The sequence below is a fragment of the Henckelia pumila genome, chromosome 1, assembly GCF_033568475.1.
Source record: "Henckelia pumila isolate YLH828 chromosome 1, ASM3356847v2, whole genome shotgun sequence".
Lineage (NCBI taxonomy): Eukaryota > Viridiplantae > Streptophyta > Magnoliopsida > Lamiales > Gesneriaceae > Henckelia > Henckelia pumila.
In genome coordinates this window covers 3,037,117-3,050,058 of record NC_133120.1, presented here as the reverse complement: position 1 = coordinate 3,050,058, position 12,942 = coordinate 3,037,117, and the positions used below count along the sequence as shown (strand labels likewise).

At 35.8% G+C, this 12,942-nt stretch overlaps 1 protein-coding gene and 1 long non-coding RNA gene across 2 annotated transcripts; both read left to right on the top strand.

Annotated features, from left to right (window-relative positions):
* The first annotated feature begins 1,354 nt into the window (after nucleotides 1-1,354).
* LOC140876253 (uncharacterized) lies at nucleotides 1,355-2,586 on the top strand. The gene is made up of 2 exons (XR_012148719.1): nucleotides 1,355-1,495; nucleotides 2,304-2,586. It is a non-coding gene; the product is annotated as an uncharacterized lncRNA (long non-coding RNA).
* Nucleotides 2,587-5,559: 2,973 nt separating this feature from the next.
* Nucleotides 5,560-7,621, top strand: LOC140878137 (uncharacterized). The gene is made up of 7 exons (XM_073281751.1): nucleotides 5,560-5,968; nucleotides 6,023-6,212; nucleotides 6,267-6,372; nucleotides 6,433-6,716; nucleotides 7,032-7,216; nucleotides 7,259-7,395; nucleotides 7,517-7,621. Exons 1-7 carry the CDS (start codon nucleotides 5,560-5,562, stop codon nucleotides 7,619-7,621), a joined length of 1,416 nt encoding a protein of 471 aa, XP_073137852.1.
* Nucleotides 7,622-12,942: the final 5,321 nt, after the last annotated feature.

Genomic DNA, 12,942 nt, shown 5'->3' with positions numbered 1-12,942 from the left:
AAAATTTTTAAACTTTCGCTGCACCGGGTATCACATATTCAAAGTGATGAAGAAGACCAAGATGATACCGAAGGAACATCCGGAACTACGACGGAAGGAAATGCGAGTGAAGTAGAATAAAATGTAATAGATTTGTAATATTAAGTCATAAGATATTAAAATGTTGAAATTCTAATATATTATTTATTTAATAAATGTAATAGATTTTTATTATGGAGATATGAAATATTTGATTGAGATTATTTAAAGAATATGTCTTATTAAAAATTTGTTTAAAAATTTAAAAAAAATTAAATTTCGAAGGTGCAACTCCCTAGCGCTGCAATGTCAGCGTTGGGGCGCTGAACCTTCGAATTAAATTCGAAGGTTTAGCGCTCCAGCGCTGCAAATTAAATTCGAAGGTTCAGCGCCCCAGCACTGACATTGCAGCGCTGGTGCGCTGCAATATATATATATATATATATATATATATATATATTTTAAATGGCACGGTTAGCCTGGACCCTGAACCGGCGGTTAACCAAACCCGAACCCGGACCGGAACCGCCGATTCACCGACCCGGACCGGAACCGGCCATTGGCGGGCCGGTTAAGGGTTGGCTAAAGGGCTAGTTGGGAATCAGTCCCTAATTTCAATAATAACTTAAGATTCAGTCCCTATGTCATAAATTTTTGTTTTGACTCCCTGGTCCCACATTTCTTTTCATGTATAAAAATTGGTATAAAAAGTTAAATATATGGTACTTATATATGATGTTTGAGTACTATCACTTTTAGATCTGGTACAAAAATTAAGATTTTGAGTATAACAGTTGAACAAATTTCTTAACATCAAAAACATATTGTGCATACATGTTTATGTACAAAATATTTATATTAAAGAATTTTTTCATTATTATTCAGTACATACATTAGTATTTCAAAAATCACGAAAATCAACAATTTTATGTGTACTAATTTAAAATATTTGAGTACAAACATATTTAATTTGAGTATAGATCTATATATTTATGGCATCAATTACGTCAAATTGAGTATCAAATCATGATCTATATTTTCAATTTTAGAGAGATGAAAATAACACAAAAAACTTTATACCAAGAACACTTGTTTTTATACCAGATTTGAAATAGTTGGTACTTAAATTTCATATATTTGTACCTGATTTTTAAATTTTTATACATATTTTTCACTTCGAAAATGCTTTGTGAGCCCAGGGGGTTGACAAATTTTTTGCTGAATTAGGAAGTGCAGAAAAATAAAATTTCTGACAGGACTGAATGATAATGAAACATATGAAATGAGTACTGAATCTTAATTAACTCTTGGCTAAATGCCAACCCGGAGCCGGAAAGTGGCCAGGTCTACATTAAAGCCCATTCCAAAATGCCCTAATCGATTTCTCTATTCAAATCAACAAAGTTCTCGTCGATGCTTTCATTCGAGGGCACCAAACCCGCCTCGATTACGCTTCCCTTTTGGTCGATTAAACCAGGTAAAATGTTAAAATTGAGCGATTGGGTTAGTTGTTGAATGGTGTTTGGCTTCTTTCTTCTTTTATTTTCTTGTTATTGGATTTTTATCGACATTAATGTGGCATCTGTAAGTATATCGAAAATGGTTTTGCTAAATTATGCAATGGATCCGGTTACCAGAGAGCTCCTATAGTTTTTCTAAAGCACAATGTGAGTTATGTTTATGAATTGTGAGATTTTCATCTGTAACTTTGTTTGTTGCTGTTGTAAGGTCACTAGTACAATATCCATTATGTATGTTTCTGTCTTGCATCTTAATGTGTATCTCATGTTTCAGTTGTCCAGCAGGTAATGTAAATCATAGGAGCTCCCCGGTCACCGGTTATGGATCCATGGCATAACATAATCAAACTTCAAAATTTATGATCAGCTGCTATGATCCCTTGTTTTAAGAATGGTTAAGTACTGATATTATTCTGAAGTTCGGTAGTAAAATTTAATGGCACGGATATATGTGTTGGTGAATTAATGAAACACATTTCATTGGATGAGTCGTAGCTTATGATTTGGACCTTATGAGTTAAGATTACTACTTGCTAAGTCTTATATTTGTACAACAAAGTAAATTCATCAAACAATTTTGTTATCATATTTTGAATTTAAGCTGGTAATCCATTAATTTCTAAATGGTTTACTTCCTTTCTTGATCTTGCACTGTTGCTCTTCACATCTCGTAAGCCCCACTCGATTGTGTGTGTGTACATGTAATCATCAGTAGTACTTTAATATTTGTTTCATTATATATATGAAACTTCTGTGTACATGCAGAAGAGGACGCAGTAGTACTGGTGGGAGCGAGGACGTGCGAGTCCTAGAGCTATGGGTTCAAAGGGCAATGCTTGAGTGACCACAACTGCGGGCTGGTGTGCAGAAACGACGGCTGTTTCTGCACGAGGCCGTGTTGATGAGCTTTATAGCTACCTGTTGTTCGTGAATCGATCCTCGTGTTCTCGCCATGATATATGATATTATAATTTTTATATATATCGTTGAAGATGTACATTTTTGTCACTTATATAGTATTGAAAAATAATTAAGTTTCAATCTTGTATGTCTACGATTATGAAATCAGAGGATTTAATGTACTTGAAGGAACATTCATATTCATATTAGTCATGTTTCTATATATTTGAAGGAATATTAATTCAATAGCAAGTTGAGTGAAAAGATATTAGTTTCCATGACTGACCATTCTCATGGTAGTAAGAACCCTGTTCCCAGTTCATCTTCCGGTATCATCTGCACTTGGTTTTACCTTTTCTGTACCAGAATGCCTCTTGTTTCATCCGGAAAATTTAATCGATAAGCACTAATTGCATGAATTCTATATAAACTTCGATTCGACTTTACTTTATGCACGAAGGTTACAGTACTCTCCTAGCCAGTACCTACGCCTTTTTCTTTGTGAATTGCATATTTTCTTAACCAGACAAAAGTTCTAATGGGTTTTAATGTACTTCTAAAATCAGACTGCACCTAACATGTTTTAGGTTTGAGTTAAATTTTAATGTGTCTGCGTTTTAACGCACTTCTGAAATCAGCGTGACCCTGCACTGATATGCAAAACAAAGCACACAATTGAAATGTGTTGGTGGTGGTGTCTTTCAGATTCAATCTTCGAAGTAAAACCAGAAGCTCATCGGGGTTGGTCGCCGAGTCTTCCAGATTCAATCACCGAAGTATAACCAGAATTTATTAAAAAAATTATACATTTCTGAAGCTCAACCTGCACAAACTATTCACTGAAGATGCACTAGAACTTCACCACCACCACATAATTAATGAACTCAAATTCTTGGAACTAAAAGCAGAAAAGAAACCATGATTACCAAATCTGGAATAAAATACACTGGTTCGATGGAATCGAATTATTTTTTCGAGTAGACAATAGAAATTACATAATCTTGAGTCAACGAATGAACACTACAAATCCAAATCAAAGATACACGAGGATATCTAATTGCCACTGATTTCTAGAGATTTTACTAGTTTAATCTCTTCCACTATCATTGCAACCCTCAATACATGATCACGGTTCTCATTTTCTAAACCTAAAAGTAAATCTTTTAAGCTAACTGTTCATCTTCACTAGATTCTCTGTTTGAAGATGAGCTAGAAGTCGCACATGAACTTTCTTCGCGAGACGTAAATGAAGCAGATGCATGTTGTTTCTCTATATCAATCATGTTTTACTGCCACAAAAAAAACTGAATGTTATCAATAATCAATCAATGTGACCAATATATGCCATTAGCCTAAGAAATTTGAATGTGAAAGACAAATTTTCACATAACTCCGGCATCAAAATATGTTCTAATGTGAATAAATGTACATGCTCTTTTATTCTTATTTGAAATTTGCACAAATCAAGCACACATATAATTTAATTTAGTGCACAAGGGGCTGTATCTTTTGCTTTCATGGATAAATAAATATTAATATAATAAGTGAATATGTTCCTGGAATTAAAGAAGTTTCGACCCTTCAGAAAGAATACCCAACTCATGAGATATTTGAAAATTAAATTTATCAATTAACAATAGGTATGTGTTTCTTAACCACTTAAAAAAGAATACCATAATCTTTACTCCTTTTCCACTTCCAAAAATGTCAGTGAATTCAAAGTTTGGAGCTTAAAAATCTCATTTCGGTATGGTAAAATGGTATGTGTTTCAATCATTAATATTTTCACTTTACAGATAATATGCTTTTTAAGAACAATATAACCCAACAAACCATAAGGAGGTGCGCGAAGGAGAAAGAATGAAATTTTAGAGAAGAGTTAAACTTGAAAATCGAATTGAAAACAAGTTCTCATGGTTACCTTTACCGATCGGAGATGCGTGGAGGAAGCGACCAAGCTGGCTTCGAAGCTGTGGAATTCTCCAGGAGGGAGATTTGAGAAGATTTGAGACGGAAATCAAGTAGGGCATTTTGGAATGGGCTTTAATGGCGGAAGCGTTTCTCCTTGCTTGTTCCGTTAAATTCTAACTCCAAATTGACGGAAAACCAAATGGGTAGAAAATCGTGAAAACATGGGACTAAATCGGGAGACTAAATTGATTTGGGACTAAACCGGGAAATACCCAAAAAATATGGGACTAAACCGAGAATTTTCCCGCTTTATTCCTACTAAAACATGTTTCCTTATTCATGTAGGACTCTATCTAAGGAAATCTTCAAGATTTGAATGCTAATCTATAAAAGGGGTTTTCACACACAAGATGAAACATGCTTCAGACGATAAAACACTGCGCAAACTCTGAAGAATTCCATTGAAGAATTTGAATAATTCTTGCAACCATCGTTTTTGCTTGTCCCCGTGTTGCCGTTCGTGTTGAAGACATCAGAGACAACACTGTGGGAACTGTGTTGTTGAAGATCTTTCCTGTCTCTTCAATTTAGGCTACGGGAGTTGCATCCAATTTCTTTTATACTCTGTTTATTTAGGATGCAAGTTTGATTTCTCGACTTGTTGAGAAATTTAGGATTTAATGACTTTTCGTAAAATTACTAGTATTACTTTGTAAGACTGATCTTACGTGTACTAGTAATATTTAGCCCTAAGGCACCCGCACGAGTTTTATACTCGTGCAAAATTATTTACTTGTGTTTTATTTACGCTTTAAATTTCCGCTGCACTGTGTTGTCTGTAGTGTTACAACACAAAATACAACACTGCCTATTTTACATAACCAACCACGTACACCGTTTCTTTCACGTGACATTAGAGCCACCACTTGACTTTACTAAGTGAGTTCCTGGTTTGTGTTACAGGTTAGTTATGGACACTCCGTACACAAGTGCAATTCGTCCACCTATTTTGGATGGAACAAATTACGGCTCTTGGAAATTGAAGATGAGCATGTACATTCAATCCATTGAGTCCAGGGCTTGGTAACGTGTTCTTGACGGTTGGACACCACCTATGAGAGATGATGATGTACCAGGACCAAAGCCAAGATCACAATAGACAACCGATGAGAATACTGCGGCTATTTATAATGCTAAAGCTCTTAATGCTATGTTCACTTCAGTTGATATGAACATGTTTAATCTAATTGGTACTTCTTCTTGTGCTAGTGATGCTTGGGAGAAAATTCAAACCCATTGTGAAGGCTCGGCAAGTGTCAAGAAGACAAGGATGCGTCTCATAACTTCAAAATTTGAGAAAATGAGAATGGAGGAATCAGAGACCATCATGGAATATAATGGTAGATTGAAGAGCCTTGCAAATGAAGCATCTGTTCTTGGTGATCATATTTCGAACGAGAGACTTGTATCCAAAGTGCTTCGTTCTGTCCCCAAAAGATTTCACACCAAGGTTTGTTCTATAGATGAATCAAAAGATACATCTATAATGGGTTTGGATGAGTTAATTAGTTCTCTTCACACTTATAAGATGGAGTTGGAAGCCAAAGATGACTCAAAAGGTAAGTCTATAGCCTTTCAAGTATCTAATGATGTTTACAATGTTTTTTCTGAAGTTCAACAGGAAGTAAAGGAATCTGATCTTGAAGAGAATTCGATTGCCCTGATCTCAAAGAAGTTCACTGATTATCTCAAGGTAATGAAAGAAAAAAAGGATGTGAAAGGCGCACAACCTTCAAAACTCCCTAAACTGCCTACTTCAGAGAAGCCTCTAAAACCTGCTGCTACTCGGGGATCTCGACAAAGGTATGAAGGTAAGGTTCAGTCCTCAAGTAAAATTTTTGATAATGTTCAATGCAGGGAATGTAAGGGATATGGTCATTATGCTTATGAATGCGCAAATCGCCTTCGGAAAGGTATGAATGTTTCTCTGAGTGATGATGATTCTGAAGAAGAACAAGAAAAGGTTGAACAGGCAGATCTCATATCTTTTACTGCTTTGCTGGAAAGTAAGAAAAATTTTCAGATTAATCCTTTCGGTGTTGGCTCTGGTGTTGCAATACCTGGACGCAACACAGTTCAAAAATCTGTGTGTTTTGTTGCTTCTAACCTTGATAATTTCAGTAATCATGAAGAACAGGTAGCTGATCCTTATACTCTGGAAGGTATTCAAAAACTCTATGAAGATTTGTACTGTGATTGGAACAAAAGGAATCAGTTGAACACAACCCTTACAAAAGAGAATACTGAATTGAAAGCTGTTGTGGCTAGATTGGAAATTCTCATGAGTAAGAAAGATCTGGAATTAGGGTTGCTGAATTCTGAACTTGAAAGAGCAAAAACAACACTTGATAAATTTAATTCCAGTTCAAGCAAACTTGATTCCATTTTGACTATGGGTAAGAATGATATGTTTGGTATTGGTTTTAAAGAAAGTGTTTTTGAATCTGGTGAATCTTCCAAAACACCAGTGTTTGTGAAGGAAGGTAATGATTCCTTGAACCATCCTTCAACTGCTTCAAAAGGTAGGAAACCCATTGTTGATAAGAATGTTTCTGTCCCTAAGCCAAAACAATGGAAGCGTCCTTTTTTATGTCATTATTGTTTCAAACCTGGTCATATCAGGTCTTTTTATCGAAAGCTGAAGAATGACTATGTGTTGTGGGAATCTAAGCAGGTGTTGCCCCCCGTGTTGCACAACACCAAGAGCAACACTGGAATAAAGAGGCCCACTGTAAGAAAAGTTTGGATACAAAAGCCTGATGTTAGATGTTTTGTTATTTATACTTCCTTGAAAGCTAACACTGCAGGTAATTGGTATTTTGATAGTGAAAACTCACCGCACATGACAGGCTTGAAAGATCACCACACGGACTACATTGAACAAAATGGTGGTAGAATGACCTATGGAGGTGGTGCAAAAGGAAGAATTTTTGGCAAAGGAACACTCAATGTGGAAGGGTTTCCAAAGCTTCATAACGTCTTACACGTTGAAGGACTTAATGCAAATTTAATTTCAATTAGTCAACTGTGTGATGATGACTTGCATGTGAAGTTTGATAAAAATATTTGTGAAGTTTTTGATAATGCTAATTGTTGTGTTATGACAGGTACAAGATCAGTTGATAATTGCTACCAACTCGGTGAAGAATTGGCATGTAAACACTCAAAGGTTGATGAGTTTATTCTATAGCACCAAAAGCTTGGACATGTGAATTTCAAGACCTTAAAGAATCTGAGTAAGTTTGAAGCTGTCAGAGGTCTTCCAAATCTAAATTCTGATGTTCCATATGTTTGTGGTGCATGCCAAAAAGGTAAGCAAACCCGTGTTGCGCACCCCGTGTTACAACACTGTGGGACAACACGGTGTCTTGAACTTTTGCACATGGATTTGATGGGTCTCATGGAAGTCGAAAGCTATGGAGGTAAAAAGTATTCTTTGGTATGTGTTGATGATTTTTCTCGTTTTACATGGGTAAGGTTTCTTAGAGAAAAATCAGACACTTTTGATGTTTTTAAGAAGTTGTTTACGAAGATTACTAACCTACATACTTTGACTCTAGCAAGGATCAGAACTGATCATGGAAAGGAATTTGAGAACTCTTCTTTTTCATCTTTGTGTGATAAGAAGGGCATCTCACAGGAGTTCTCTGCCCCAAAAAATCCTCAACAGAATGGAATTGCCGAAAGGAAGAATAGGACATTGCAGGAGATGGCTAGGGTGATGATGAGTTAAAAAAATATCTCCAAGAGATTTTGGGCAGAAGCATTGAACACAGCGTGCCATATTTCTAATCGTGTTTATTTGAGAAGTGGATCTTCGATGACTTCCTATGAAATTCTCATGGGAAAGAGACCAAATTTCAATTATTTTCATATTTTTGGTTGTGTGTGCTATGTTTTGAATGATAGAAATCACCTAGCAAAATTTGATTCCAAAAGTGATAAGTGTTTGTTCCTATGTTATTCAACAAATAGTCGTGCATATAGGATGTATAATCTTAGGACCAGAACAGTTATGGAATCTATTAATGTTGTTTTTGATGATGGTGCAGATCTCAAAGAAAAAACTGCTGAAGATGATGATTACCTTCCAGAGTATAAGGTCAGCTACCGAAGAACACAGTGTTGTCCCGGATGTTACAACACCAAACACAACACTGGTTCCTCCAGAAACTGTCCATGAGGAAAATTCCCAAAATAATAAAGAAGCTGAGATGATTACTGAAAAGGACATACCAAGATAGATACAGAAGAATCATCCATCATCACAGATTATTGGAGATGTTCATGGAACAAGGCAAACCCGAGCTAAGGATAAAGTTGACTACCGCAAGATGGTTGGGTTAGTATGAATGAGTTTCGTGTACTCACAGGTAATGCATTCCTGTTTTGTTTCCAATATTGAACCCAAGAATGTCAATGATGCTTTGAATGATGAATTTTGGGTAAATGTCATGCATGAAGAACTTGAGCAATTTGTCCGAAATGATGTGTGGTTTTTGGTTCCACCTCCTGATCACGGTTCTCATTCTCTTCCACTCACATTGCAACCCTCAATACATGATCACGGTTCTCATTTTCTAAACCTAAAAGTAAATCTTTCAAGCTAACTTTTCATCTTCACTAGATTCTCTGTTTGAAGATGAGCTAGAAGTCGTTCATGAACTTTCTTCGCGAGACGTAAATAAAGCAGATGCATGTTGTTTCTCTATATCAATCATGTTTTACTGCAACAAAAAAACTGAATGTTATCAATAATCAATCAATGTGAGCAATATATGCCATTAGCCTAAGAAATTTGAATGTGAAAGACAAATTTTCACATAACTCTAGCATCAAATTATGTTCTAATGTGAATAAATGTACATGCTCTTTTATTCTTATTTGAAATTTGCACAAATCAAGCACACATATAATTTAATTTAGTGCACAAGGGGCTGTATCTTTTGCTTTCATGGATAAATAAATATTGATATAATAAGTGAATATGTTCCTGGAATTAAAGAAGTTTCGACCCTTCAGAAAGAATACCCAACTCATGAGATATTTGAAAATTAAATTTATCAATTAACAATAGGTATGTGTTTCTTAACCACTTCAAAAAGAATACCATAATCTTTACTCCTTTTCCACTTCTAAAAATGTCAGGGAATTCAAAGTTTGGAGCTTAAAAATCTCATTTCGGTATGGTAAAATGGTATGTGTTTCAATCATTAATATTTTCACTTTACAGATAATATGCTTTTTAAGAACAATATAACCCAACAAACCATAAGGAGGTGCGCGAAGGAGAAAGAATGAAATTCTAGAGAAGAGTTAAACTTGAAAATCGAATTGAAAACAAGTTCTCATGGTTACCTTGACCGATCGGAGATGCGTGGAGGAAGCGACCAAGCTGGCTTCGAAGCTGTGGAATTCTCCAGGAGGGCGATTTGAGACGATTTGAGATGGAAATCAAGTAGGGCATTTTGGAATGGGCTTTAATGGCGGAAGCGTTTCTCCTTGCTTGCTCCGTTAAATTCTAACTCCAAATTGATGGAAAACCAAATGGGTAGAAAATCGTGAAAACATGGGACTAAATCGGGACACTAAATTGATTTGAGACTAAACCGGGAAATACCCAAAAAATATGGGACTAAACCGAGAATTTTCCCGTTTTATTCCTACCAAAACATGTTTTCTTATTCATGTAGGACTCTATCTAAGGAAATCTTTAAGATTTGAATGCTAATCTATAAAAGGGGTTTTCACGCACAAGATGAAACATGCTTCAGACGATAAAACACTGCACAAACTCTGAAGAATTCCATTGAATAATTTGAAGAATTCTGAAGCAAGGTTTGCAACCATCATTGTTGCTTGTCCCCGTGTTGCCGTTCGTGTTGAAGACATCAGAAATAACACTGTGGAAACTGTGTTGTTGAAGATCTTTCCTGTCTCTTCAATTTAGGCTACGGGAGTTGCATCCAATTTTTTTTATACTATGTTTATTTAGGATGCAAGTTTGATTTCTCGACTTGTTGAGAAATTAGGATTTAATGACTTTTCGTAAAATTACTAGGATTACTTTGTAAGACTGATCTTAAGTTTACTAGTAATATTTAGCCCTAAGGCACCGGCATGAGTTTTATACTCGTGAAAAATTATTTACTTGTGTTTTATTTACGCTTTAAATTTCCGCTGCACTGTGTTGTCTGTAGTGTTACAACACAAAGTACAACACTGCCTATTTTACATAACCAACCATGTACACCGTTTCTTTCACGTGGCATCAGATCCACCACTTGACTTTAATTAGTGAGTTCCTGGTTTGTGTTACAGGTTAGTTATGGACACTCCGTACACAAGTGCAATTCGTCCACCTATTTTGGATGGAACAAATTACGGCCCTTGGAAATTGAAGATGAGCATGTACATTCAATCCATTGAGTCCAGGGCTTGGCAACGTGTTTTTGACGGTTGGACACCACCTATGAGAGATGATGATGTACCAGGACCAAAGCCAAGATCACAATAGACAACCGATGAGAATACTGCGGCTATTTGTAATGCTAAATCTCTTAATGCTATGTTCACTTCAGTTGATATGAGCATGTTTAATCTAATTGGTACTTGTACTTGTGCTAGGGATGCTTGGGAGAAACTTCAAACCCATTGTGAAGGCTCGGCAAGTGTCAAGAAGACAAGGATGCGGCTCATAACTTCAAAATTTGAGAAAATGAGAATGGAGGAATCAGAGACCATCATGGAATATAATGGTAGATTGAAGAGCCTTGCAAATGAAGCATCTGTTCTTGGTGATCCTATTTCAAACAAGAGTCTTGTATCCAAAGTGCTTCGTTCTGTCCCCAAAAGATTTCACACCAAGGTTTGTTCTATAGATGAATCAAAAGATACATCTATAATGGGTTTGGATGAGTTAATTAGTTCTCTTTACACTTATAAGATGGAGTTGGAAGCCGAAGATGACTCAAAAGGTAAGTCTATAGCCTTTCAAGTATCTAATGATGTTTACAATGATTTTTCTGAAGTTCAACAGGAAGTAAAGGAATCTGATCTTGAAGAGAATTCAATTGCCCTGATCTCAAAGAAGTTCACTGATTATCTCAAGGTAATGAAAGAAAAAAAAGGATGTGAAAGGTGCACAACCTTCAAAATTCCCTAAACTGCCTACTTCAGAGAAGCCTCTAAAACCTGCTGCTACTCGGGGATCTCGACAAAGGTATGAAGGTAAGGTTCAGTTCTCAAGTAAAATTTTTGATAATGTTCAATGCAGGGAATGTAAGGGATATGGTCACTATGCTTATGAATGCGCAAATCGCCTTCGGAAAGGTATGAATGTTTCTCTGAGTGATGATGATTCTGAAGAAGAACAAGAAATGGTTGAACAGGCAGATCTCATATCTTTTACTGCTTTGCTGGAAAGTAAGAAAAATTTTCATATTAATCCTTTCGGTGTTGGCTCTGGTGTTGCAACACCTGGATGCAACACAGTTCAAAAATCTGTGTGTTTTGTTGCTTCTAACCTTGATAATTTCAATAATCATGAAGAACAGGTAGCTGAACTTATACTCTGGAAGGTATTCAAAAACTCAGTGTTGTCCCGGATGTTACACTTTTGATGTTTTTACATGGGTAAGGTTTTTTAGAGAAAAATCAGACACTTTTGATGTTTTTAAGAAGTTGTTTACGAAGATTACTAACCTACATACTTTGACTCTAGCAAGGATCAAAACTGATCATGGAAAGGAATTTGAGAACTCTTCTTTTTCTTCTTTGTGTGATAAGAAGGGCATCTCACAGGAGTTCTCTGCCCCAAAAACTCCTCAACAGAATGGAATTGCCGAAAGGAAGAATAGAACATTGCAGGAGATGGCTAGGGTGATGATGAGTTAAAAAAATATCTCCAAGAGATTTTGGGCAGAAGCATTGAACACAGCGTGCCATATTTCCAATCGTGTTTATTTGAGAAGTGGATCTTCGATGACTTCCTATGAAATTCTCATGGGAAAGAGACCAAATCTCAATTATTTTCATATTTTTGGTTGTGTGTGCTATGTTTTGAATGATAGAAATCACCTAGCAAAATTTGATTCCAAAAGTGATAAGTGTTTGTTCCTATGTTATTCAACAAATAGTCGTGCATATAGGATGTATAATCTTAGGACCAGAACAGTTATGGAATCTATTAATGTTGTTTTTGATGATGGTGCAGATCTAAAAAAAAAAAACTGCTGAAGATGATTGATAAGTGCATTTTGTATGCATTAGTTTGTTATATTTTTATATATATTTTTGTGTGCATCAATATTGTTTTTATGTGTTTTTATGTGTTTTAAGTTCATGTGTGTGTATTTCACTCTCCCGGTCAATTTTGTAGGAAAAAGGATTTTTGAAGAGTTACATACGGAGCAGCCTTGATCGAAAAATCATATTTAATTTTAGAGAGGTTCAAATCCGATCTCCAAAATTCAGAATGAATTTAAGATGTTTTGAAGGTGCTGTCCACATTTCAGGTCAATCCGACGGCTAG

Coding starts and splice junctions, on each gene's coding strand:
- LOC140878137 (XM_073281751.1), top strand. CDS start 5,560: ATGTTCACTTCAGTTGATATGAACATGTTTAATCTAATTGGTACTTCT. Junction 7,217..7,258: donor CTTGAAAGCTAACACTGCAG/GTAATTGGTATT, acceptor CGCACATGACAG/GCTTGAAAGATCACCACACG. Junction 7,396..7,516: donor AGCTTCATAACGTCTTACAC/GTTGAAGGACTT, acceptor GTGTTATGACAG/GTACAAGATCAGTTGATAAT.